This window comes from Vulpes lagopus, chromosome 1 (assembly GCF_018345385.1).
Source record: "Vulpes lagopus strain Blue_001 chromosome 1, ASM1834538v1, whole genome shotgun sequence".
NCBI lineage: Eukaryota > Metazoa > Chordata > Mammalia > Carnivora > Canidae > Vulpes > Vulpes lagopus.
The window spans coordinates 146,136,923-146,160,130 of record NC_054824.1 but is presented as its reverse complement, the minus strand read 5'-3'; the positions used below and the strand labels follow the sequence as shown (position 1 = coordinate 146,160,130).

At 40.6% G+C, this 23,208-nt stretch overlaps 1 protein-coding gene across 2 annotated transcripts in view; it reads left to right on the top strand.

Moving 5' to 3' along the window:
* WDR26 (WD repeat domain 26) overlaps positions 1-23,208 on the top strand; it is a 39,719-nt gene that overhangs the window by 11,297 nt on the left and 5,214 nt on the right. For both annotated transcript variants that reach the window (XM_041753038.1, XM_041753029.1), the window contains exons 5-13: positions 543-640; positions 1,794-1,950; positions 7,639-7,777; positions 11,790-11,930; positions 14,950-15,069; positions 16,756-16,901; positions 17,187-17,265; positions 17,543-17,672; positions 20,573-20,758. In XM_041753038.1, coding sequence (XP_041608972.1) covers positions 543-640; positions 1,794-1,950; positions 7,639-7,777; positions 11,790-11,930; positions 14,950-15,069; positions 16,756-16,901; positions 17,187-17,265; positions 17,543-17,672; positions 20,573-20,758 — 1,196 coding nt within the window. The remainder of the gene's footprint in view (positions 1-542; positions 641-1,793; positions 1,951-7,638; positions 7,778-11,789; positions 11,931-14,949; positions 15,070-16,755; positions 16,902-17,186; positions 17,266-17,542; positions 17,673-20,572; positions 20,759-23,208) is intronic.

The window sequence follows — 23,208 nt, the reverse complement described above, 5'->3', positions numbered from 1 at the left end:
TTTACTAGTGAGAAGCAGTTCAGTTAGCATAGTAATTAAGAGCAAGTTTTGCAGTTAAAAATGCCTGAGTTCATATCCCCCATTTTTTTGCCTTGTAACCCTCAGCCAGTTACTGAGGCTTTCTGTGCCTTGGGTTCTTCATTTGTGAAAATAAAGTGCCAGTGCTTGCTGCATACAGGATTGCGACCTGTGTTCAATAAAGTCATACATGTGGAGCGCTTAGGACCGAGACTGGCAAGCAGTAAGAGCTATAGTATATAACTACGTATGATAACAAGCGTGGGAATGTATTCTACTAACAGATAAGAAGATGTCATGACAGTAACATTATATATCTTGCTATTACTGTTGGATTACATATTAGTAATTATATCCAGGTGCCAGGTGTATTAATGGATTGGGTCCATTGTAGAAATTTCTCAATATATTTCTTAGTAAGAACTTGATATATGTTTTCTTAGTAAAAATATTGGTATTTTTCAGTTAACGTTTAATCCAAGGAAAGGGTTTGATATTTGTTACTTTCTCTGTTCTGTGTTTAGGTATCTCATGTGTAGCCATGCAGAAGACCTACGTGCAAAAGCAGAATGGGAAGGCAAAGGAACAGCTTCCCGATCCAAACTGCTGGACAAACTGCAGAGTAAGAGTCTTACTTTCTGGTGTTTCTGTGTTTTTTCTTAATTAGAAATAGATAACTATGAATTGATCAGGAAATCTTGTGTCTAGACATACCCTCAGCGAGGAGGGAGTAGTTATATAGGAAAGAAGGGAAAAGCCATTAAGAAGCCCTTTCAACCAAAGGTTTCCAAACCCTGCCATTGAGCCTGAGAAGCAGCTAGCCTCCCCTGGAGTTGGGGCAGAGAGCACAGGTCCCAAAGAAGTTCTCCCTTCATTTGTGTTATGCCATGATGCTCCTGTTAAGGTTTTGTTTGGGGGAGAAATGCTGTGATTTCAGGGAAAAAGAAAATATAAACCAGAAACATAAACTAAAAGTGTTTCAATATTTGTTGATTTCAATAGGAAAGCCCAGGTTTAAGTAAATTTTTTTTAACCAGATTTAAGTAAATTGTCCTCCCCCCCCATATGTTATATGTATTATCCAAATTAGAGTAGTTTTATTTTGCCACATTTTTATAGAAAAGATCTTTCTTCCTTCTCAGATTAAATCATGTTATCCCATGTTCCATATTGAGGTATGAGAGTAGAGATCCTAAAAAGTCAGAAAATTGTGTGGTTGGGGAGGTTCGAGGCATGGAAGAATTAGAATAGATGATTTCAGGATCAAAACACCATCATGCCCTGAATTTTCACGGAATCCTTGGCATTAGAAGCAAGTTGATGGGAGCTGGAACCTGTTTCAACATGTTGGCTTGCTCTTTGTGAAGTGGAGGTCTCTTAACGTTTTTAGTGATGCTCAGTCTCCCACTGGGACACAGTCATCCTCAGATTTTCTCTTCATTGACTTTTTGGGGGATTTTGTTAGTAGTGGGGGTTTTTGGATTTTTTAAATTTATTTATTTTTTATTTTTTTGCTTTGTGTTTTTGTTTTTGGAAATTCACATACAAACTGGAGCCCTTGTATCTGCTCCATTTTGTGGCCACATAGCTGTAGCTGCTGACAAATACTCCTAAGGCTCATACTGTGTCTCCTTGCCTGCCACTGCACTGAGAGATGTAATACTTGAGGGCAAGGGCAGCAAAAGTGGAGCAGGTGTCTTAAATGAAAATTTGTACTGTCTTGGTCTTCTAATTTTTATTTTTATCTCTCTTCTTAAAAATGTCTTCTCTTAAAGCATATTTACCACCATCAGTGATGCTTCCTCCACGGCGTTTACAGACTCTCCTGCGGCAGGCTGTGGAGCTACAAAGGGACCGGTGCCTATATCACAATACCAAACTTGACAATAATCTAGATTCTGTGTCTCTGCTTATAGATCATGTTTGTAGTAGGTAAGAGAAAAACTCCTTACAGATTTAACAGACTCGGTATGAACTTTGTTAAAATGTTTTCTTTTTTGGAGCTTTATCCTATCAATGTGAAACCATTTGTGCCTGATTCAGCTTTGCAAGCAGAGCAATTGGGACGTGTTTGTGGGATGACCTGCATCTTAAGAGGGGAAACTGGAAAACCCAGTTTTCCTCTTCTTGTCTTCATGTTGTTAGTTGGTCATTTTCTCTCTCCGGCCATCATTGTAAGGGCTTGTGAATGGTTTTGGGTGGGGAAGCCAGTGACCTGAGTGTCTGCTGTCCTTGGGTGCCAGAAGTCACTGAGTGACTCTCTCTGTGCGTTATGGCTATTTTAACAGTCGCCTCAATTATTTTCTGCTCATAAAAATCATGGAAATACTTTGTTCATAATGGAAGTTCTGCTTTTTAGTAGAACCTGGCCTCTAAACTAAAAATGGTTAGAGTAACAGGCAGTAACTTTCTGATTTGGGTTTTATTATACCTGTTCATGTCCATAATTCAATCTCACTTTAGATATTAGGAGTATTCTGAGTGAAAATGTCCCTACCATTTTAATAATCTCTAAAATTAAAGCAGGGCTTTAATTTTTAAGATACTGAAAAATAAATTCTGCAGTCTTTCAAACTCCCAGAGGGAGATGCTCTGGGTCTGGTGAACCACACCTGAACCCACTGTACTACACGTGCCCACTTTGTTTAGCAAAGATCATGGACTGAAGGCTGTAAGTGGCCGGGGTAGGTGGGACCAGAGTGTAGACCCCGTGCAGGCTTTGGGAACAGCTATAGGTATTTTGTGCTGTGCAGTGTGAGTGGGGTTGATGTGGAAGGGGCGCATGTAAACCATGTCACGTGGTTGAGTTCGCGCCTCCCCCTCCCCACATGCACTGAGAAGCTGAAGATGATTGAGCTGTTGGCTTTAAGTGACTTAGTGTCATTCATCTTCACATACTGGATAATTACATGGTGTGTGTTGTAAATGTCCTAAAAGAAACTGATTAGAGATCCTTTTCCTTTGATATTCTTGCTTGTGAGAATTTTTAATCTTTTCATTTGAGTTGACATAGGAGATAATAGATTAAAAGGGTATATGGTTTCATCCTTCGCAGCTCCTTTAGAGAACTTGAGACCAGTGTTAAAATTAAGGCAGTTGTGAACCCAAACCATTTTTTGGTTCATGGATTTGTTGCTGGTGAAATGGATTGAAAAGTATTTATGGTAGGCTTGGTGGTTCAGGAGGTGTCAGTAGAAACAAATCTGTGAGAATGTGACCTACGTGTTTCCTAAGTGCCTCGATTTCTGTAACAGTACCTGTGAAAGGAAATGATGGGAAATGTTTAGTCTGACTTTTTTTTTTTTAATGACTTCTACTTATTTGAGAGGGAGCAGCAGACCCCTGCAGAGCAGGGAGCCCCACACGGGGCTTGATCTCAGGACCCCGGGATTATGTATGACCAGAGCCAAAAGCAGAAGCTTCACTGCCTGAGCACCCCCCCCCCCGCCCCCAGGAGCTTCTGATCTGACTTTCTACCCTCAGAACAAGGATCAGCCTCCTGTAAAGCTACAGAGAAGGCACTCTTGAGGTTTTGCATAGGAACAAAAGTTCACACTTTTCAGAACTAACCACTGATGAGCAGGGCAGGTCTTCCCCATAATCTCCTAAAAACAAAACAGAACTTTGACTCTGCTTCTGCTAGTCCCCACTACAGGCACATGCATGCGCGTGCACACACACACACCTGACAGTCTGCTGCTTAAAGTAATGTCCTCCTGCACATTCACAATATCTGTGTCCTTCACTCTTCAGCTTTCTGCAGCCAGCACACCACCACAGCTGTTCCTGGTGGTTTTTTTGTTTTGTTTTTTTTTTAATTTTTATTTATTTATGATAGTCACAGAGAGAGAGAGAGGCAGAGACACAGGCAGAGGGAGAAGCAGGTTCCATGCACCGGGAGCCTGATGTGGGATTCGATCCCGGGTCTCCAGGATCGCGCCCTGGGCCAAAGGCAAGCGCCAAACCACTGCGCCACCCAGGGATCCCTGTTCCTGGTGTTAATAAGGAACGAGCTCTTTATTAAATCCAGGGACTACTATGCAGCCTACGGTTAGATCTTTCTGAAGCCTTTGACTCCTTTGCCTTGAAACTGTTCCTTCGACTTCTAAGACATTGCAGACTCTGTTTCTCTGTTGGCTGCACCTTGGGCTCCTCCTCTGTCCCCATCCCTTTAATAAACGTGTGTTCCAGAAGGTTTCTTTGTCTTCCCAAGGTTTCTTTGTCTTCCCACCCTCCCCTTCTAGGTTCTGATGGTGCCCGGGCCTGGGCTAGAGCCACAGCATTGATCTAAGCCTTAGACCTTCACACAACTGTGCATGTTGCTCAAACACCTTAAACACAACATGTCAAAAGTAGAACTTCCCTCTCCTCTTACTCTCTGCAAGGTCTACTTTTCCTCTTTTGAGTCCCCTATCTCAGTGAGGGGCTGCCATCTCCCCAACCTACCCAAGCCAGACCCTCAGAGTCAGACACCAAGGAGAAGTGTGTTGGGCACACAGTTGGTGTGTACCATCTTCCAGATATTGCTGAACTATGAAAAAACCTGGAGTTAACTTAATTCCTAGTATCCCCCTTCATTTAGCTCTTTAAAAGAAAAGTTAGTATTTTTTATTATCTGCTTTACTCCCTTGCAGAAATTAGATGAGCATTTGAAACTAGGAAACTCTATTTTTGTCAATTAATTCTTAGCGTTGGGATCTAAATACCAGGTTTTCTCTTCTCTCTTTGGAGAAGAGAATTAATTATGAGTAAATGAACTTCAACTTTTAAAAATTCTTATCAGCACTGAACAGTTTTCATCAGATTATGTATTATTTGTATTTTTCACAGTATGTACAATATATTTGGTTAAAGAAGACTGTGTCTGTAGGCAAATTTTTAAGTTAATTTTTTAGTAAAGGATTATTATGAAATATTTACAGATACTTAAAATATTAAGATTCAGTAATTAAAATACTACACTATTGAGTTTTATTTGGGAATATATGATATTTTAACACCATCTTAAATTTTAAGTTAACTTGAAAGTAAAGTCATTAGCTTTCACTTGTATACATCTAAAATTAGACTTTGAATAAACTGGAGGCTGTTAGTCTTTTTTTAAGATTTAAGTAATTATAAAAATGTCAGTTTAAATACCCCTTTAATCACTTTAATTTACAGTTGGTTGTCAGTAGACTGGATGACTTATTCCCTAAATTCTGACTATGAATTGGTCCTTCCTTAAGGACATTTTGCTACTCTGATTGTAGATATATCTTTTCATTTGTGATCAATTTTACCCATTTGAATTACTGTGTATTTTGGGCCTAAAATACTCCATGTTTCTCACTAGTAAATGATATCACTATCAATTACTACCCATAAGGGGCGGGGGGGAACACTTGATACTGGAAGTACTTATTTGACTGGAATTTTATCCAACAGTGTCTTGGAAAATGCAGTTTAAAAAATGATATTTGAAAAAAAAACAGGTCTTGGAGAGTCAACCATAGGTTTAAACCTGATTCAGTTACCAGTTTATGATATTTGTCAAGTTACTTGCTCTCTCCAAGCCTCATGATGATAGAGATATTACTTGCCTTGCAAGGTAGTTTTGAGAATTAGCAGTACTATATATAAACATGTAGCACAGTTCCTTTTTTTTTTTTTTTTTTTGTAGCACAGTTCTTGGCATCCAGTAAGTGCTTCATAAGTATCAACTGGTATTGATTATGTTTAAGTTCAGATATAAAATAATAATTAATATTAAAGCAATTTTTAGACCATCTGGAAGTTTAAAGCAGCCTCTAGATAGCCAAGTGCTAAGGTGGAGATTTCTTGTGTGCCTGATAAAGAATTTTAATTTAGTTTTAAATATATATTATTTATCAGGGTAATGAATTGATAAAATATATTTTTAAATTATAGATTGGTTGGGGGAAAAATAGGGAAGACCATTTTTCAAGACAGACTTAAAAGTTTATCAAGTCACAGGGATGTACAGCATAGGTAATCTAGTCAATAATATTGTAATACACTTGTGTTGGTGAATGTTTTGTAGTGTGTGTATAATGGTAGAGTAATAGAACATCTGAAACTATTTTACTATCACATGTCAACTATCATTCAGTTAAAAAGAGAAATGTTTATGGGTCACCAGGGTGGCTCAGTCAATTGACTATCCAACTCTTGGTTTTGGCTCAGGTTATTATCTTGGGGTCGTGAGATCAATCTCCATGTAGAGCTTCACACTCAGCACAGAATCTGCTTGAGATTCTCTCCCTCTCCCTCTGGCCTCCCTGCCCCACCAAGAAAGAAAAGTTTATCCACTAGTGTTTACGTAACTTCTTTATAATCTTAGACTCTAGTGGCATGCTGGACTGTCCAAAAGGTAATTACATGTGGCCACTTAAATTTAAACGTAAGGAAATTAAAATTACATTTAGAAATCAAGTTCCTCAGCTGTACTAGCCACATTTTCAAGTGTTGAGTAGCCATGTGTGTGTCCAAGACTTCTGGGTTGATAACAGTACATAACCTTCCTAAGTGGGCACAGAAAGCTCCAGTGGAGGAGTTTTTTCTGCTGCTGTAGAAGTTGAAGAAGAATAAAATGGTTTTAAAGTGAATTTACACGTAGTTCAAAAAGTGCTTCCTGGGAACAGTCTTGGGATCACTTTTCTCAAAATCGGAAGTCATCAATTCTTCACCCTTAATACATAGTAGTAACTGCCAGTGAGGAAGTGCCTGCCAGGTGTTCGGCTCCACGGGAATGCTCAGCCTCCATCACCTCAGTCTTGTGCGGCATCCCAGTATAGAGAATTCTGTAAGGCAAGTGCTGTGGTCTTTAGTTTATGGTTGGAAAACTTGGTTCCCTGTTTCTGGGAAACCACCTAGTACGTGGCTGAGCCAGCATTTGAACCAGTCTCTCAGATTCTGCTGACCTCATTCCTAAGGCTTTATCCTTAGCCACTCAGCCCCTACCCATGACTACACTTCTCTGCTGCCCCCCAAAATAGAGGAGAGATCACTTGTATCTGTTGTGCTCCAGAACATATAGATGTTTTTCCTCATCCTTAGAAGAACCTTGTTAGGTGTTTGTTAACCTCCTCCTAGATGAGGAAACTGGGGCTCAAGGGAGTGAAATGACTTCCAAAGACATGAAAGCTTGTGACCCAGACTTGTCTGACTGCATGCAGTGCCTCATCTCTGTTATGTTAGGTTGTTTTTATATAAATAAAAATGCACGTTCCTTGTGATGCCTGCCAACTTATACCAACGTGAAACCCTGATTATTAAATTTTATTTGTATGAATTGACTTAATCAGACCAAAAAATTCTATGGTAGACACCTATTTTTATTCCTGTTTAATCTTGAGAAATGGGGGGGGGGGAGAATAAATTGCACATTGAAGCAGACTTCAGGTTACTGATTTCGCCTGAGATTGCCTTGACTGATGTTGTAGTAATCTTTTTTCAGCATACCACTGTAAACATGATTTTTTAAGATTTACAAAGGCATTCATATCTTATTTTTTAAAGTTTTTATATCCAATGAAGTTTTATCACTGGTTTCACCTTTTTCATTATTAAATTAGTCTATTTTGAAAGAATAATTATTTGTGGACTTTTTTGTTTTAGGAGGCAGTTCCCATGTTATACTCAGCAGATACTTACGGAGCATTGTAATGAAGTGTGGTTCTGTAAATTCTCCAATGATGGCACTAAACTAGCAACAGGATCAAAAGATACCACGGTTATCATATGGCAGGTTGACCCGGTATGTACTCCAGCATGTGTGTGTGTGTGTGTGTGTGTGTGTGTGTGTGTACTACAAAAAGGTAATTCAAAAAAAAAAAAAACAACAAACAAAAAGGTAATTCATAATCTAATGGACTACCTATTTTTAAAGTGTACATATACAAATGTATTCTTTCCTAAGAGCACTTGTCATTTTTGTCATGTCTTACCTCTTCCTGTGTTTTCTTTATGGTATATGTAGATAAATGGTATATACAGAATGTGTGCTAGTGATTATGCTAATGATTTATGTACGTACAATCTGCTGTAGTCCTCAGAATAACTCTGTGAGATGCTCACATCTCGTGTTTTCAGACCAGGAAACTGAGGTAGATTCTAAATGCCCAGGCTCTCAGAGCTAGTAAGTGGCAGAATGAGACTCATATCCAGGAATAATTCTACTCCAGACGTACTATTCTTAATACCCCTTGCCAGCTTGTATCTTTAATATTTGATTTACCATCCCTTTTTTTTTTAATATTTTATTTATTCATGAGAGGCAGAGACACAGGCAGAGGGAGAGACAGGCTCCATGCAGGGAGCCTGATGCAGGACTCAATTCCAGGACTCTAGGATCACACCCCAAGCTGAAAGCAGGCGCTAAACCGCTGAGCCACCCAGGGATCCCTTGATTTACCATTTTGTCACAAGTTAGGAAGGTCTCTTGTTCTTGTGTAATTTGTAGAAGGTCTGTTAAACACTGCCCCCTTTCATATGAAAAGTACTGTATTCTGGATTTAAAATTCTAGGTTATCTCTAAAATCAGATTTTTGTTTTTGTTTATAACAGGATGGCTTACAGATTTGTAGAAATAAGTATTTCCTTTTCTTTGTTACATTTTCTTTTGGCAACAGTGTGTAACTGTGTCTTTCATTTAGCACATATTTATTGAGTACATGCTTATACAAGGCCTTACCATGAACTTATGATAGTACTATGTGGTTGTTCTGCGGTGGGTGCCTCAGGGGCCCAAAGAAGAAAGCCCCCTGGAACTGGGAAGGAAGACAAATAATTCCTAGCAGAAGGAGTAAACCATTATGGAGGCAAAACCAATTACTTCTGGCCCTCATGGGACACGTGGGCAAGGAAAACATGACTGGCATTGGGGCAGTCTCGGGGAAGAGGTTACACTGCAGAGTAGGAGGTGAGATTAGTGGAGTTAGTAGCCACCAGTTGAGGATATTGTATGTTCTGCTAAGGAGTTTAGGCCTTTATGCCAGTACTACCCAGAATGCTTTTGTTGGAATAGGCATTATGTATAAAGGGTTTCTGTGGCCACTGTGGCAGAATAGCTTGGGAAACACAGAGTTAATGCCCTCATTCCAGTCTGAGATGCCGTGGATTTTAGAGTTTAGTATGATAGTATTTGTATCAAATACTGTGAAAAACTTGTAAGAAAATTGCTGATTCTTTTGAGAATGTGTTTTATGTATGTGTTTTTGAATGGATAGAAAACAACGCATAGAGAAGGACCTTAAGATTTGAGGTGATGGAGACACCTGAGTGGCTCAGTCGGTTAAGCATCTGACTCTTGATTTTGGCTCAGGTCATGACCTCAGGGTCACAAGATGGAGCCCTGCATTCAGTTCCACACTGGATGTGAAGCCTTTAAAAAAAATTTTTTTTTTTTTGAGGTGATGTGATTCTGATGGCTGGTATCTTTTAACAGGTTTTCTCACATTTGCCCCCCCCCCAAAAAAAAACATTTTACCAATTCCCTCACCCAAAATCTGAGCACCATTAAGTGGATTCCATGAATATGGTATTTCCACTTCATGTAAGAGACACTGTACTTGAGAAGATCGAGCATTCATATCTCCATTTATTTTCAACTTTATTTTTTTACAGTATTATATTGTGCTGAAATAGTGTTTTAGTTAAATACTTCTGAAATAGTTTGTCATGAGTTTAGAAGAGATTCTTTGTAAGGATCTGAAGCATGGCTGTGATTGAAAGTTTCTTACTGGAAGATCTTGAGCCCGTCCAAAAGCCTGGGTGTCCTGTTAAGTTACTCCGGCTGCTTTGACCAGCAGTGTCACATTCTCACACAAATACCTGTGCCAGTTAGCCTTCTCCCAGGGAGGAATCAGAAGCAGTAGCAGTGTTCACTAGTTTTTGTCAGACCATGGTGGTTTGGACTAGGTGATGGAATAAATGATAAACGTAGGTGAAGAAACAAAGTACATTAAACACATCCATTTGTTAGTGACATTTCTGGCAAAAAAAATTCCAACGTAGTTTTAGCAGAGGAGTTCCAGACCCATTTCTTTTTTTTGTTTAAGATTTTATTTGAGAGAAAAAAAAAAAAAAAAGATTTTATTTGAGACAGCATAAGCAGGGGGAGGGGGCAGAGGGAGAAGCATGCTCCCCTCTTGAGTTCAGAGTCCTACATGGGACTCTGTCAACCCCAGGACAGGGATCATGACCTGAGTCAAAATCAGATGCCCAGCCAACTGAGCCACCCAGGTACCCCTCCAGATCCATTTCTCACTGCTTCCAGGTCTTAGCTGTTCACATGCTACTGGCTCAGTACTGGTCTCTGTTGGTCTTTGAACAGAGTCTCACACTTAACTCATTACTTTCTGCCACCTCCAGCCAAATCCCTACTTGCTATGTTTCCTGTCCACGTCCATCCATGCCCTATGCAACAAAAACCTGACGGTTGTCTCTAAGTATTTCTTGTCTCATTCTGTCCTATGTATTTTATGTCCCATGTACATTTTGATGAGCTCTTTCAGTCCAGGCTGTGTTCCATTTGGACCTCATTTTCTGTCTTAACTGTCACAGCTCTTGTGTCAGCTCCTTTTGGGTGTCCGTGTCCCATGTCCGTTCATTCTGATTCATCTTCTACATAGTCCTATGGGTTCTTTTGCTTTATATTATGTCTTCACCAACTTAAACATCTTCAGCAGCTCTCCCCTCACAGGGTACAATTTAATCCCTCAGCCTACAGCACAGGTGGTCTGCTTGACTGAGAGTTGAGCAGCCCCACTGCAGACTCTGCTGCGCTGTGAGCAGAGCCGACACTACATGTCAGTAGACCTAATCTCCTTCCTGCAGTCCGGGGGGAGGGAGAACATGTAACCTTTCAGAGTTAGGAGAGTTCGGCGAGGTATTGTTGGTGAACAGTGCTGATACTGATTAGCACTAAATACGTGGCAGCCTTGCTGGCAGGAAGGTGAGGCGGTGCAGGTACTTGGGCAACAGTGTGGCAGTTCCTCAAAACCTGAGACCTGGAGTTCACAGCTTCACTCCTGTGTGTGTTCCCATAGGAAACAAAAATGTAGGTCTGCACAAAAACTTGTTCATGGTCGTAGCAGCGTTGTATATAGTAGCCAAAAACTGGCCACAGTCCAGATGTTCATTAGTTTAAACCAAATACGGTTATCCGTAAAATGAAATATCGAGCAATGAAAAGGAGAGTCAGATGCTGGCACATGCTGCAGCGTGGATGAACCCTGGAAACATTATGCTGAGTGAAAACCTAGTTACAGAAAACCCCACGTTGTATGATCCTGTGGATATGAAATGTCCAGAACAGGTGAATCCATGGAGAAAGAGGCCATGGGGGGTGGGAAGCAATATACTCCGTGAATATACTCAGGGTCACTGGATTGCATACTTTGAGGGGTGAATTTTATGGAGCATAAGTACTTTCTCATTCAAGATGTTTTCAGAAATGAATTGGAGGTAGCTCTTTGTGCACCTGCTCACAGTTTCCTCGGAAGATTCACAGGGACTGTGTCATCTCTGTTTCCACCCAGGACACTGTGAGTGATGCATAGTAGATGCTTACTAGCTATTGCAGTGTGGGTGAGGCTTTGTGAAGCAAGCTGTTGGGGCTTTGGGTAGGGGGAAAATTGGTGAAATCTGTGAAAATTTCCTCAGATTTAATTACATCATCGAAGTATATCCTTGCAACTATTTAAGTTCTGATGCCAGAAAACCATGGACTTTGGGGACTCTAACCAAGTTGTCTCTTTGCCTCCTAGGATACACATCTGCTAAAACTGCTTAAAACCTTAGAAGGACATGCTTACGGCGTTTCTTACATCGCGTGGAGTCCAGATGACAACTATCTTGTTGCTTGTGGCCCAGACGACTGCTCTGAGCTTTGGCTTTGGAATGTCCAAGTGAGCATGTCCCATCCTTGCTTTAGCCCTTTCCTACAGCGTGATCAGCCTGCACATCCTCCTTCTAACTTGTTCTCCCTCACTAGAGCACAGCTGTTCAGCCTCAGTTACCAGAGTGTGTCCCTTGTAAAAGAGAATTCGGCGAATGGAACCCAGGTGTCCAAGCTTTTAAATTAAGTATTATGCTGAGCGTACTAAAGTTTTTAAAGAAGGACGAAAGAGTATTTTCAGAAATGTGCTTTGTACTGTGGAATTCTTACTATTTACTGTGGTACTTTTGCCTCCATTAATAGTTTGATGATTATACACAAAATTTACCATTCGAGTGTGCGAGCATCTGCACAGAACCAGATTTCTCATTCTGGTGGCGATCACACCATTATCTCCTTACCATGTTTACTATGTTGATTTAACTTAGAAAAAGTAATATTTCAGCACTTTTAATAAGGGCTTTCTAAACAAAGGGTAACCTCTATCCAGGGTCCTTTTTTTTTTTTTTTTGGTCTTAACAAAAATTAGCATTAAGTTCATTCCATTATTTTTCTATACTATGTTTTAGAAACTTTATAGTTGCAATTTGATTTATTTTAACTTCCTTCTATAACATGATGGTTAAATCCTGTTCTTTTCATTATTCTGACCTGAGGCAAGGGCATGGTCTGGGCTGTGGTCTGAGTTGTGTGCGTTGACAAGGTAGGACCGTGAGTCCGGGGACCTGTACGTGAGTTGGTTTTTAGTGAGAGAGTGGAGCTAAAGCTGTGCACGAGTGTGCAGAGGACAGAGTGAATAGTGAAACACGCCTGCGAATGGTATGCCAGGATTCTCACTCTGCTGCCACACGGTGTGCTTTTCTTACTGCTCACTTACTATTTACGTTTCAACCCCAGCTTTTCAGTAGGAAAGCTGTCAAATATTTTTTTTTAATTTTTATTTATTTATGATAGTCACACGGAGAGAGAGAGAGAGAGTGAGGCAGAAACACAGGCAGAGGGAGAAGCAGGCTCCATGCACCGGGAGCCCGACGTGGGACTCGATCCCGGGTCTCCAGGATCGCGCCCTGGGCCAAAGGCAGGCGCTAAACCGCTGCGCCACCCAGGGATCCCGGAAAGCTGTCAAATATTAAGTGGAGGAGTACAATGGTGACCCTCACCTACTACCTTGGATTCAGCGATCAGTATTATGCATATTTTGTGTGTACACACGTGTGCATACACACTCATGTACATCCATGTCCAAAACACTTGGAAGGAAATTACAAATATGATCTTTTACTGCAAGTACTTGAGTGTATATCTTCTAGAAAGTAGCATTCTCCTGTATAACATGTCATTATCTTATCTAAGAACATTAGCTATAATTAATTCTCTAATATCTAACTTTTTGTTCCGTAATTAAAAATCCCCAGTTTTTCCCCAAAAGTCTTTACAGCGTTTTTATCTAACCAGTGTGTGATTGGTGTTTGTGTTTGGCTTCAGGGGATGGCAGAGCACAGAAGAGAATAGACGACTTTCCCTCGGTAGAGCAGACTTGAGGAATCGGACCTTAGAGACAGAAAGGGGTCTTTTCCATTAAAGCTTTTTTTCCCCTCAGAGAGAAGACGTACGTGATCCTGATCATACAGTAGTAGACTCAGAATTGATGGTGGCTGTAGTCTTCCTTAGAGTCAGTTCTGAGTTTCTAGACAGGTAAAGGGTATTCTAGCTGAACTGTGTTACTGTGCTGACCTGGTTTCCAGTCAGTTTGCACATCATTCCTTTATATTGTTGGGTAGTTTCCTAGTTGTAGACTCGCTCATACCTACTGTCCCAGTGCAGCAGGAAAGACCATCTCTGCCTCCAGAACTTAGTGTAGTAACACATCTGTGAACAGAAAATGTGGAGGATTTATCCGTTGCATGTGTACTTACGATTCTGAACTTTTGTTTTAACTGTTTCTGTCTAGCAACCCAAAAAAAGATAAATAGGTGAGAGCAATTAGCAGTATGGGGGAAGGTTTTAAGATTGCAGATTTTTTTTTTCTTTCTAGTGTAAGGGAGACCTCTGGTTTTCTATTTCTGTGCCCTTTTTGCTTTTTTTACTTGGCCCTATTCCCTGATCATACACTCCGTTTTCACTTTTTTTTTTTTTTTTTTTTTACTTTTGATTATCCATTTCTCACAGGAAAATTACACCCGTGTATTTACTTTTTATTAAACCAAGGGCAGCTATTACCTCTCAGAGCCTGTTTCTAATCCATGAACAAAATGGAATCAAGACTAGATTAAATGGTATGTGTCTACCTTCTAAGTTAAATAACTTAGAAAAAATAACAGAAGGATACCCTAGGGTTGTAACTAGTAAATAGCCTTTCTTACTTGGGAATCCTTTAAAACAGCTCTGCTAAACAGTACAAAGTTCTCTTTTCTGTACATTGAGATAAAATTAGATATCAGAAAAATAATTTTCATTTCTTTCTTCCCATCTTCCCTGCTACATTCTGAGCATCTCAAATATGAAAGTTAACATAATTTAGAACTGCCACACCCTTGCCCTAGTTCAAGGCCCTAGTTTTTCTGTCCATTCATCATGTTCTTGAGGAATTGCTAATGGCAGTCACTACAATTTTAGAATCAAATTTGCAAAGAACTGTTGCCTGAGAAGTGGGAACTTGGAAGGAATAGGCATGTAGCATTGAGCTTTTCATCATTTTACTTGGAGAAAATATGTTTAATTCATAAACATCATTGACTTCAGATGAAAGTTTTGATTAGAGTTTATCTCATGGTACCCATTCTTGGGGTCACCTATGCCAGGCATCATTCAACTCCTGGGTTCTTTTTTCACATTCTTGATTCCCCTTCCAAGTGCTGCAGTCTTATTATTTGGTTGGATGCTTTTTTTTGTAAGGCCAGTCAGAATAGTTCATTTCTCTAATCAGGAAGACCAAACTATACCCTGTTGTTCCAGCTATTTTTTTTCTTTATACAGTCCCTTTAGAAGAATATCTTGAAGGTCTTACTCACAGTTTTATTTCTCTGTAGACAGGAGAGCTAAGGACAAAAATGAGCCAGTCTCATGAGGACAGTTTAACGAGTGTGGCTTGGAATCCAGATGGGAAACGCTTTGTGACTGGAGGTCAACGCGGCCAGTTCTATCAATGTGTGAGTATTCAGTGCCCCCTTTCAGAAGTCTCCTGTAAAAGCAGCTTTAGATTTGTTTAAAGACTTTGCTTGATTCAATATCTTTTATGAAATATATTCTGTGAAGACCCACTTAGCTTTCTAAATAAGCACTCTCCGAAAGAACTGGTTTTTTTTTCTTTTTTTTAACCATTTTTAAACGTTTATACAAAATATAGACTTTAAGTCTAGTAAAACATTAAAAAATTATTTTACTAAATATTTTGTTCTCATAAACAAGTTTCTGATACATAGGATTGAAAATATTCAGGTGGTTTTTTTTTTTTTTTTTTTTTGAGGCTTTAGGTTTTTTATATCCAAAATATGCTGAATTACATGAGTTGGCCATCTTAAATATGTGAGAACTAAAGTAGTGATGGCACTACCAGAGAACCTTCAGTGGGATGGTGAAAATAAGAAGTTACACATGTTACACTCTCCTGTGAGTGCGGTGCCATCACTGTCTGGTTTCTGTGTCTCCCCTTACAACTTGGCACAGTGGGCGCTTCCACTTCCACGTGTGTTTTTAAGACTACAATTAAACAAGATAATGAATCCTGTAAATTATTCAGGGTAGCTAAGATCACCTGTCATAAAGACCTCTGTGTGGCCATTACAAACCACTGGGGTCTCCTGTTAAGCTGGCCATGGGACTCATGGAACCTCGTGTTCTGTCATTGCAGCATGGTTATGAGCCACAAGTTCTTTTCTTCCCCCAGTAGTTTCAACATGCTCTATCCGTGATTTTTCCATAGTTTAAGAAGTTATTTCTGGACTTTTCTGTCCATGGGCTAATATATTGTGTATCATACTACCTGTATTTTTTACTTTGTTTTAATGGAGGCACCATTGACATACCACATTATGTTTCAGGCATACAACATAACGGTTTTATATTCATGTGTGTTGAAACCACAGTCACTGCCCATTACCATACACAGTTGTGATGAGGACTTTTAAGATTTACTCTCTAAGCAACTTCCAAATACACAGTCCAGCTAGCCCCCATGCTGACTTGACAGCAGTGACGCCGTTGATTCTTGAGTCCCTGGGTGACCTCAGGATGACCCGCAATCCCTACAGTGTGGACACCTTCCAGGCCCAGAACTTGGCAGCTCCCTCATCTGTGGAATGGGATGCTTCTCAGAACTTTGAATATTCAGCAAGATAATGATCCTTAGAGCTTTGATCTGTAGAACACATTTACAAATTTGGTGATGTTTTTAAAATGTAACAGATTCTGAGTTCCGTAAAACTGTAACTAATGGTTTGGTAATCTTTTCCATATCACCACTTCTGAATAGTGTAGGACAGATCCCAGTATACCACATTTAAAAGAACGTTTGAATTCATTTCCAATAGTAGTGAGACCTTCACTTGGAATTTAAGGATTCTTTCTTTCTTTGTGTATGGTTTATTTATCTGTGCCCGGCTGGTTATTGAAGGGAAGACAAATTTTACAGAGATTCTCTCCCCTTACCCCGAAGGTACTATTGTAATGAAATTTGACCTATATTCAAATTTTCATGATTAAAACCACTTATGGAACAATTAAGTCAAGCAGGAAAAAACAAACTTATTACAAAAAGACGCTGCTAAGAGATTCTTTCTGTTCTTTGCTTTCCTGGTGTGGTTTCCTAATGGAAATAATAATGAATTTCTCCTCAGGATTTAGATGGGAACCTCCTTGACTCCTGGGAAGGGGTAAGAGTGCAATGCCTTTGGTGCTTGAGCGACGGGAAGACAGTTCTGGCATCAGACACACACCAGCGGATCCGGGGTTACAACTTCGAGGACCTCACAGATAGGAACATGTAATTAGTTTTTATATCCATTAAATAATTATTTGATTAATATTAAAATGTGTGGTGGAACTTGATATTTTAGAAGAGTTTTTGTGTTTTGGTTTGAATTTGGATTGGTAATCAGGAGATGCTAGCAAACATTAACTCACAGTTTTTTTCTTGATTGAAGTACAGTGTGTCATACTGATTACAGACAGAATTGCAGTGTTTAAGCTAGAACATTTCATGTTTTGATAATTTGAATGTTCTTGATTCTTAGTATGTTGCTTTTGACAGATTATTTTCTGGTTACAGAGTACAAGAAGATCATCCCATTATGTCTTTTACTATTTCCAAGAATGGCCGATTAGCTTTGTTAAATGTAGCAACTCAGGTAAGTTTATTATAATTATAAAGATTTAGCTTAGTTCAAAATGGAATAGGATTGTTGGTGTATGAATATATAAATGAATGTGTTTACACTTTCTTAAATTTTACTGTATGTGTTTGATCCTTAAGTTTGTAGCGTCAACTAGAAATTTATCAGACCGTTGGCATTTTGCACAAATAGAAATTGAAAATGTTCCATCAGGCAAAGAGATATTCAGATTACTTTTTAAGATTCTTTTGAGTAGAGGTAGAATAAATATGTCTATTATCTTTGCCTTCAGGGAGTTCATTTATGGGACTTGCAAGACAGAGTTTTAGTAAGGAAGTATCAAGGTGTCACGCAAGGGTTTTATACGATTCATTCATGTTTTGGAGGCCATAACGAAGACTTCATCGCTAGTGGCAGTGAGGGTAAGTTGTGTGTGTCACCATCAGTGCGCCTGTGGGGACAGGGTGGGAGCTCCGTAATTGCCTCAGTGGCTGAGAGAGCCATGTCTCCAGGCAAATGCAGGGTGTTAAATGAAAAATTGTTTATAGAGTTTTATTTCTCCGGTACACTGTTCATTTCCCCTTTTTGGAACGACTTGAATTCTCCATAATGTCACAGCGGTGCCCATTCTGGCCACGTGGAGGTGTGCTCGATGCATGTGTCAAATCAAGATTTAGTTAAACCAGTACTCTCTTGTGATGATGTGCCAGGGGTTTGTAGTGTCTATAAAGTCAGGGTTGATTATGATGTTTTACCTGAACTTAGACAAAATCGACTCTATTTAGGATCTGCAGTGTTTCTTTGATGGCCAAAGAGAAGCATTTAGTTTGAGGATTCTTATGGTCTCAGAAAAGCTGAAGTTCTAGAATCATCTTTCCTACCTTTCTGAAAATCCGTATACTCTCCAGTTTGATAACATCAATATTCTAGGCAGGCCTGTTCCTAAAGTAGTCTATCTGTCTCATTTATAGGAGAAGTTGTTTGCAATATGCAGCACAGATAGGCGCATCAGTATTAAAAGTAAGTGTGCTTCTGAAGGCATTAGAAGCACAGGTAATGGCAAAGAGTGGCAAAACTTCACTCAGCCCCCATTTTTCTGCTCTGGGTGCTACAGCAACACAGCAAACAGATGGAACCTAATCTTAGAGCACAGACCAGGGGCCCAAATTCTGCTGGTGCTGCATTTATCATCCAAGGTGTCAATCACCCAGCTTGATGAAAAACTGATATCCGTAGATAAGAGGATCACAGAGAAACACATGCATTTCCCCTTTGTGTATAAGGGGAAATTTATACAACTCTTGATTTCATCTCGGGTCATGATCTCAGCGTTGTGGGATAGAACCCTGTATCGGGCTCCTTGCTCAGGGAGGCTGCTTGAGGTTCTCTCTCTCTCTCTCTTTCTCTCTCTGCCCCTCCCCTCCACTTGCACTCTTAAAAAAAAAAAAAGAAGAAGAAGAAGAAAGAAAAAATCAAATAAGATTGAGAAGAGAGACAAATGGTTTGTAGGGAACACTTTGAAAAGTTCACATCTTCCAGTTACATTCTCCCAGATTCTGCACTGGCTCCTCTGTGACACGGTCCAAGCACGTGATGTTTCTGCCTGCTTGTTCTCACCTCCACCTATGCTCCAAGTCTCCCTCCTGAGCTCTGCTCAGCCCTGCTCCTGGTGGGCTTCCCTCCCAGTTATGCTCCTCAGTCTTTCCAAACATCACATGGACCCTAGAGGTCCTTCAGAATATGTGTAGCTGCCATCATCTCTAGTGATGCCAGTCCTTTTATTTTAAAGCCCAAGTTAACTTTGAATTAATGATGAATTATTATTAATCAGACCACATTCTGTTTATGAACAGAATGAATGTTCTGTGAAATGTAACTGAAGAGATGAGGGTTCTCACAACTTAGGTGATGTAGAATGGTTCTGAGAAACGTTTTTAACACCAAGTGGACATAGTGAATGTACTGTGTCCCAAGTCAATCACATTGATCCATTTGCCATTTATTTACAGGGAATATATTCCAGGAACCTTCCAAATCCCCAAATACATAAATGCTGACATAAAATAGAGCAGTTGGAAAACCCTTTCCCAAAAAGGTTAGGCCGTTATTCAGGCTTTTTCAGTGTGCTAGCAATATGTAGAAAAACCTGCTTTTTTTTTTACCTTCGCAAAAGCACTGAGTTCCGGGGACCATGGCAGCCAGCAGATCTCACATAGCAAGACTGTCGCTCTGACCCTGACTCCTTCAAGTCACAAGGTCTGCTGTCTCTTAAGCAAACACCTTCTTGGATGTATGCTCACAAAACATCTCACACCAGCAGTGGGCAGGTGCCTTCACACTTTTCACACTAATGTGAACTTCTTCAGTTTAAGGGGGAAGCGTACCCAACCTGCTGTTTTATCTTATTTTCATGTTAGATGTTTGGAAACCAGGACAGAATCTTTTACCACAAATGAGCTACTTCTCAGCACTCTGAGATTTGCTCAGTGGAGAGCATGTCTGCCAGGCACTCCCACACTGGCCCTCAGGTGACCGTACATCTTCAGGGGGAGCCCTTCTGTAACTCACCCAGGACCCTGCCTTCTGTTTAAGAATTGTCACCTGGACATAGGTCCCTCTTTACAGTAACACGTGGTGTTGACTCTGTGCCAGGCTCTGTTCAGAGCTCTTTTCATACACAAACTAATTTTGCCCTCCCACCATGCTGAGGTCAGTTCTATCCTCATGTGCAGATGAAGAACCCGAGTGGGTGCTGTGTCCAGGTTACAGGGCCTGTCAATGGAAGGCAGGCGCGAGTTGGGTGGTCGGACTCCAGAGCATACTCTATACCACCTCCCTGGGAAGGGTAGGAGCACAGCACCCACCTGGTTCTTCACCACACTGGTGGTGAAAACTATAGATCCACCACATGAGTTGTCTACACGGCAAATACTCTGCAGAGGTTTCACTGTCCTCTGCGCTATGGCTGTTCTTGGGTTTGAACGCATCACAGTTCCATCACATCCCCTTTCCACAGTGTTTATTGCCTCTGTCCTCGATTTGTTTGCATTGAGAGATTTTAACTGTAACCCATTACTTAGGTATTAAAGAATATTGTGACTTGGTGATGACTTGAGAGCTAATCAGTCACCTTTACCAGAGGAAATTCATGTTTTGTTAAAATGGCATTTTGCATAAAGTAGTTTATTAAACTATTCACATCATATTAACTTCTGGTAATCAAGTCGTATGTTCTGTGAGTAATGAATGATAAATTTAAGATCAGTTGGTTTTGTTAATGTAGAAAACTCCCTGACTTTCCTCTGAATTACTGTCTATTCAGATCACAAGGTTTACATCTGGCACAAACGTAGCGAACTGCCAATTGCGGAGCTGACAGGGCACACACGTACAGTGAACTGTGTGAGCTGGAACCCACAGATCCCATCCATGATGGCCAGCGCCTCAGACGACGGCACTGTTAGGATATGGGGACCAGCACCTTTTATAGACCACCAGAATATTGAAGGTAACATGGCCGCACGCCATTCCCATGTTTTCTCTGGGTGAAACCTTGCCCTGCTTATTGTAAAGTGGCAGTACTTTTAAGTGTGGGATATAATCTATTTTGTCCCTTATTTAGAGATTATATATTCTCTCCACGGAAGGAGTTTAATAATCTGAGATATGGGTGGGTGTGTGGGTGTGTCTGGTGCATGTGTGCATGTGCGTATGTATGGCATTGGTATGTGGTGTGTGTATGGTGGGTGTGTGTGTGTGTGTGTGTGTGTGTGTGTGTGTGAGCACACCTGTGGCACAGGTGTGTGTGTGTCTCCGGCATGTATGCATGGATGTATGTGCATGTGTGTGGTTGTGTATGTGGTGTGCATGTGTGCATGCAAGTGTGTGGTGGTGACGGTTGTTGAAGATGAACAGGAAACATGCCACCTCGTTTACAGCCACGTAGCTGTTTAGTATTTTCAGTTCAGCAATCTTGAAAATCTTCCTCCATGATTCAGGAGGCATTTTATACTTTCCATATGCATAAGAACTAGCTAGTATACAAAATTTGAACAACTTCAGAACAGTTTGCTCTAGAAAAGAAGCCCCTGTAACACCACGTGGCACCCAGGCCCCTGTGCACTGTGGATAATGGGTAGAGAGGAGACCCCAATCTGGCCTGTGCCTCGGTGCCAGGCAGCAGGGGTGCTGTCATCACAGCGCTATGAAAAGAAGGTCTACCCTCATTTCCATGGGGGAGAAGACAAGAGTCACAGTCCTGAGTCTGAAGGGTTTTCCCACTACCTGGCGATGCTGGGGAAGCAGACTGTGAACCCATGGTTCAGTTGAGCAAGATATTTGTGCTGGAGGGAAGACAAACAGAGCAAGTGGAATATTTTGTTTGATTAGAAGGAAGCAAGTTACCCAGAAAACAGATGAAGAGAATTTAGTTCGCCAGCCGTGGTCAGGTGAGAGTACGGTGCATAAAGAGGACATGAGTGAAGAAGTTTGAAAACCACTGCTCATTGATTCAGAGCCTGAATGACCTTTCTGGTCTGTGGCACTGCAGGACCGGCCAATGTTCCTCTGGGAAATCCAGTGCAACAACCAAGACCCCTTGCCTCCTTTTGATGTCTGGTTAGGTTTCAGGCCCCACTCTCAAAGCTAGATGTTTTATAGATCTATAACTGTGATTATATGTTTCTCTAATTTTATTAGTCACTGGGAAGTTATTTCTTCAAGGAAGCATATTCAATTTGAAGACATAGGAAATGTTAGGTATATAGTAATAGATTTACCTGGTGAGCAGATCTACTTATGTCTCTTACTGCTTATTCCTCTTACTGCTGTGAAGTAAGAGCTGCCCCACCGTTTGGTGGATGGAGTTAATGTGGACACATGCTGTGAGCCATATCTAGGTCAAACTCAGCAACTTTGCCTTGTGTTTGGGCAACATAGGTACAGCCATAGAAAGATGTTCATTTATACCTCTAACAGGAAAACAGTTTTTATAAAACTAGATACTTGGGGATACCTGGGTAGCTCAGCGGTTTGGTGCCTGCCTTGGCCTAGGCGCAATCCTGGGGTCCTGGGATCGAGTCCCGCGTCGGGTTCCCAGCATGGAGCCTGCTTCTGTCTCTCTCTCTCTCTATCATAAATAAATCTTAAAAAAAAAAAAAAAACTAGATACTTGGTTATGTGCCTTTTATGTAGGTGTCTTTGGGTTCTTTTACCCCTAAAAAAAAATTTTTTTTGACTAATTAAAGTAATACCTGTTTGAAATAGAAATTTTGAAAAACAGAAGAGGAGACTAAAGAAAATGACATTCAAATATCGTGATACTGTAATATACTATAAGTCATTTAAATAAAACTGTTTGACTTAACTCCATTTCAGACTTTTTTTTTTAAGTTTTTTATTCATGAGAGACACAGAGAGGCAGAGACATAGAGGGAGAAGCAGGCTCCCTGTGGAGAGCCCAATATGTATCTCGGTCCTAGGACCCCAGGACCACACCCTGAGCTGAAGGTAGATGCTCAACCACTGAGCCACTCAGGTGCCCCTTCATTTCAAAAACGAGTTTGCTGCCTTTTATTTTATTTTATTTTGTTTTGTTTGTTTATTTATTTATTTTAAGATTTTATTTATTCCTGAGAGATAGAGAGGCAGAGACACAGGCAGAGGGAGAAGCAGGCTCCATGCCAGGAGCCCGACGCAGGACTTGATCCTGGGACTCCAGGATCATGCCCTGGGCCAAAGGCAGGCGCTAAACCGCTGAGCCACCCAGGGATCCCCAATTTGCTGCCTTTTATTAGCACAGTAGAGTTCCTTACGTATCATTTTGAGGAATAAGCAGAGTGGAATAGGCTCGAGCACTGACATACTACAATGTTAATGAACCTCCAGAATGACAGGCCAGGTGCAGAACACCAGACTCAGAAGACCACGTGGAATGTCCCTCATGGGCAGATCCACAGA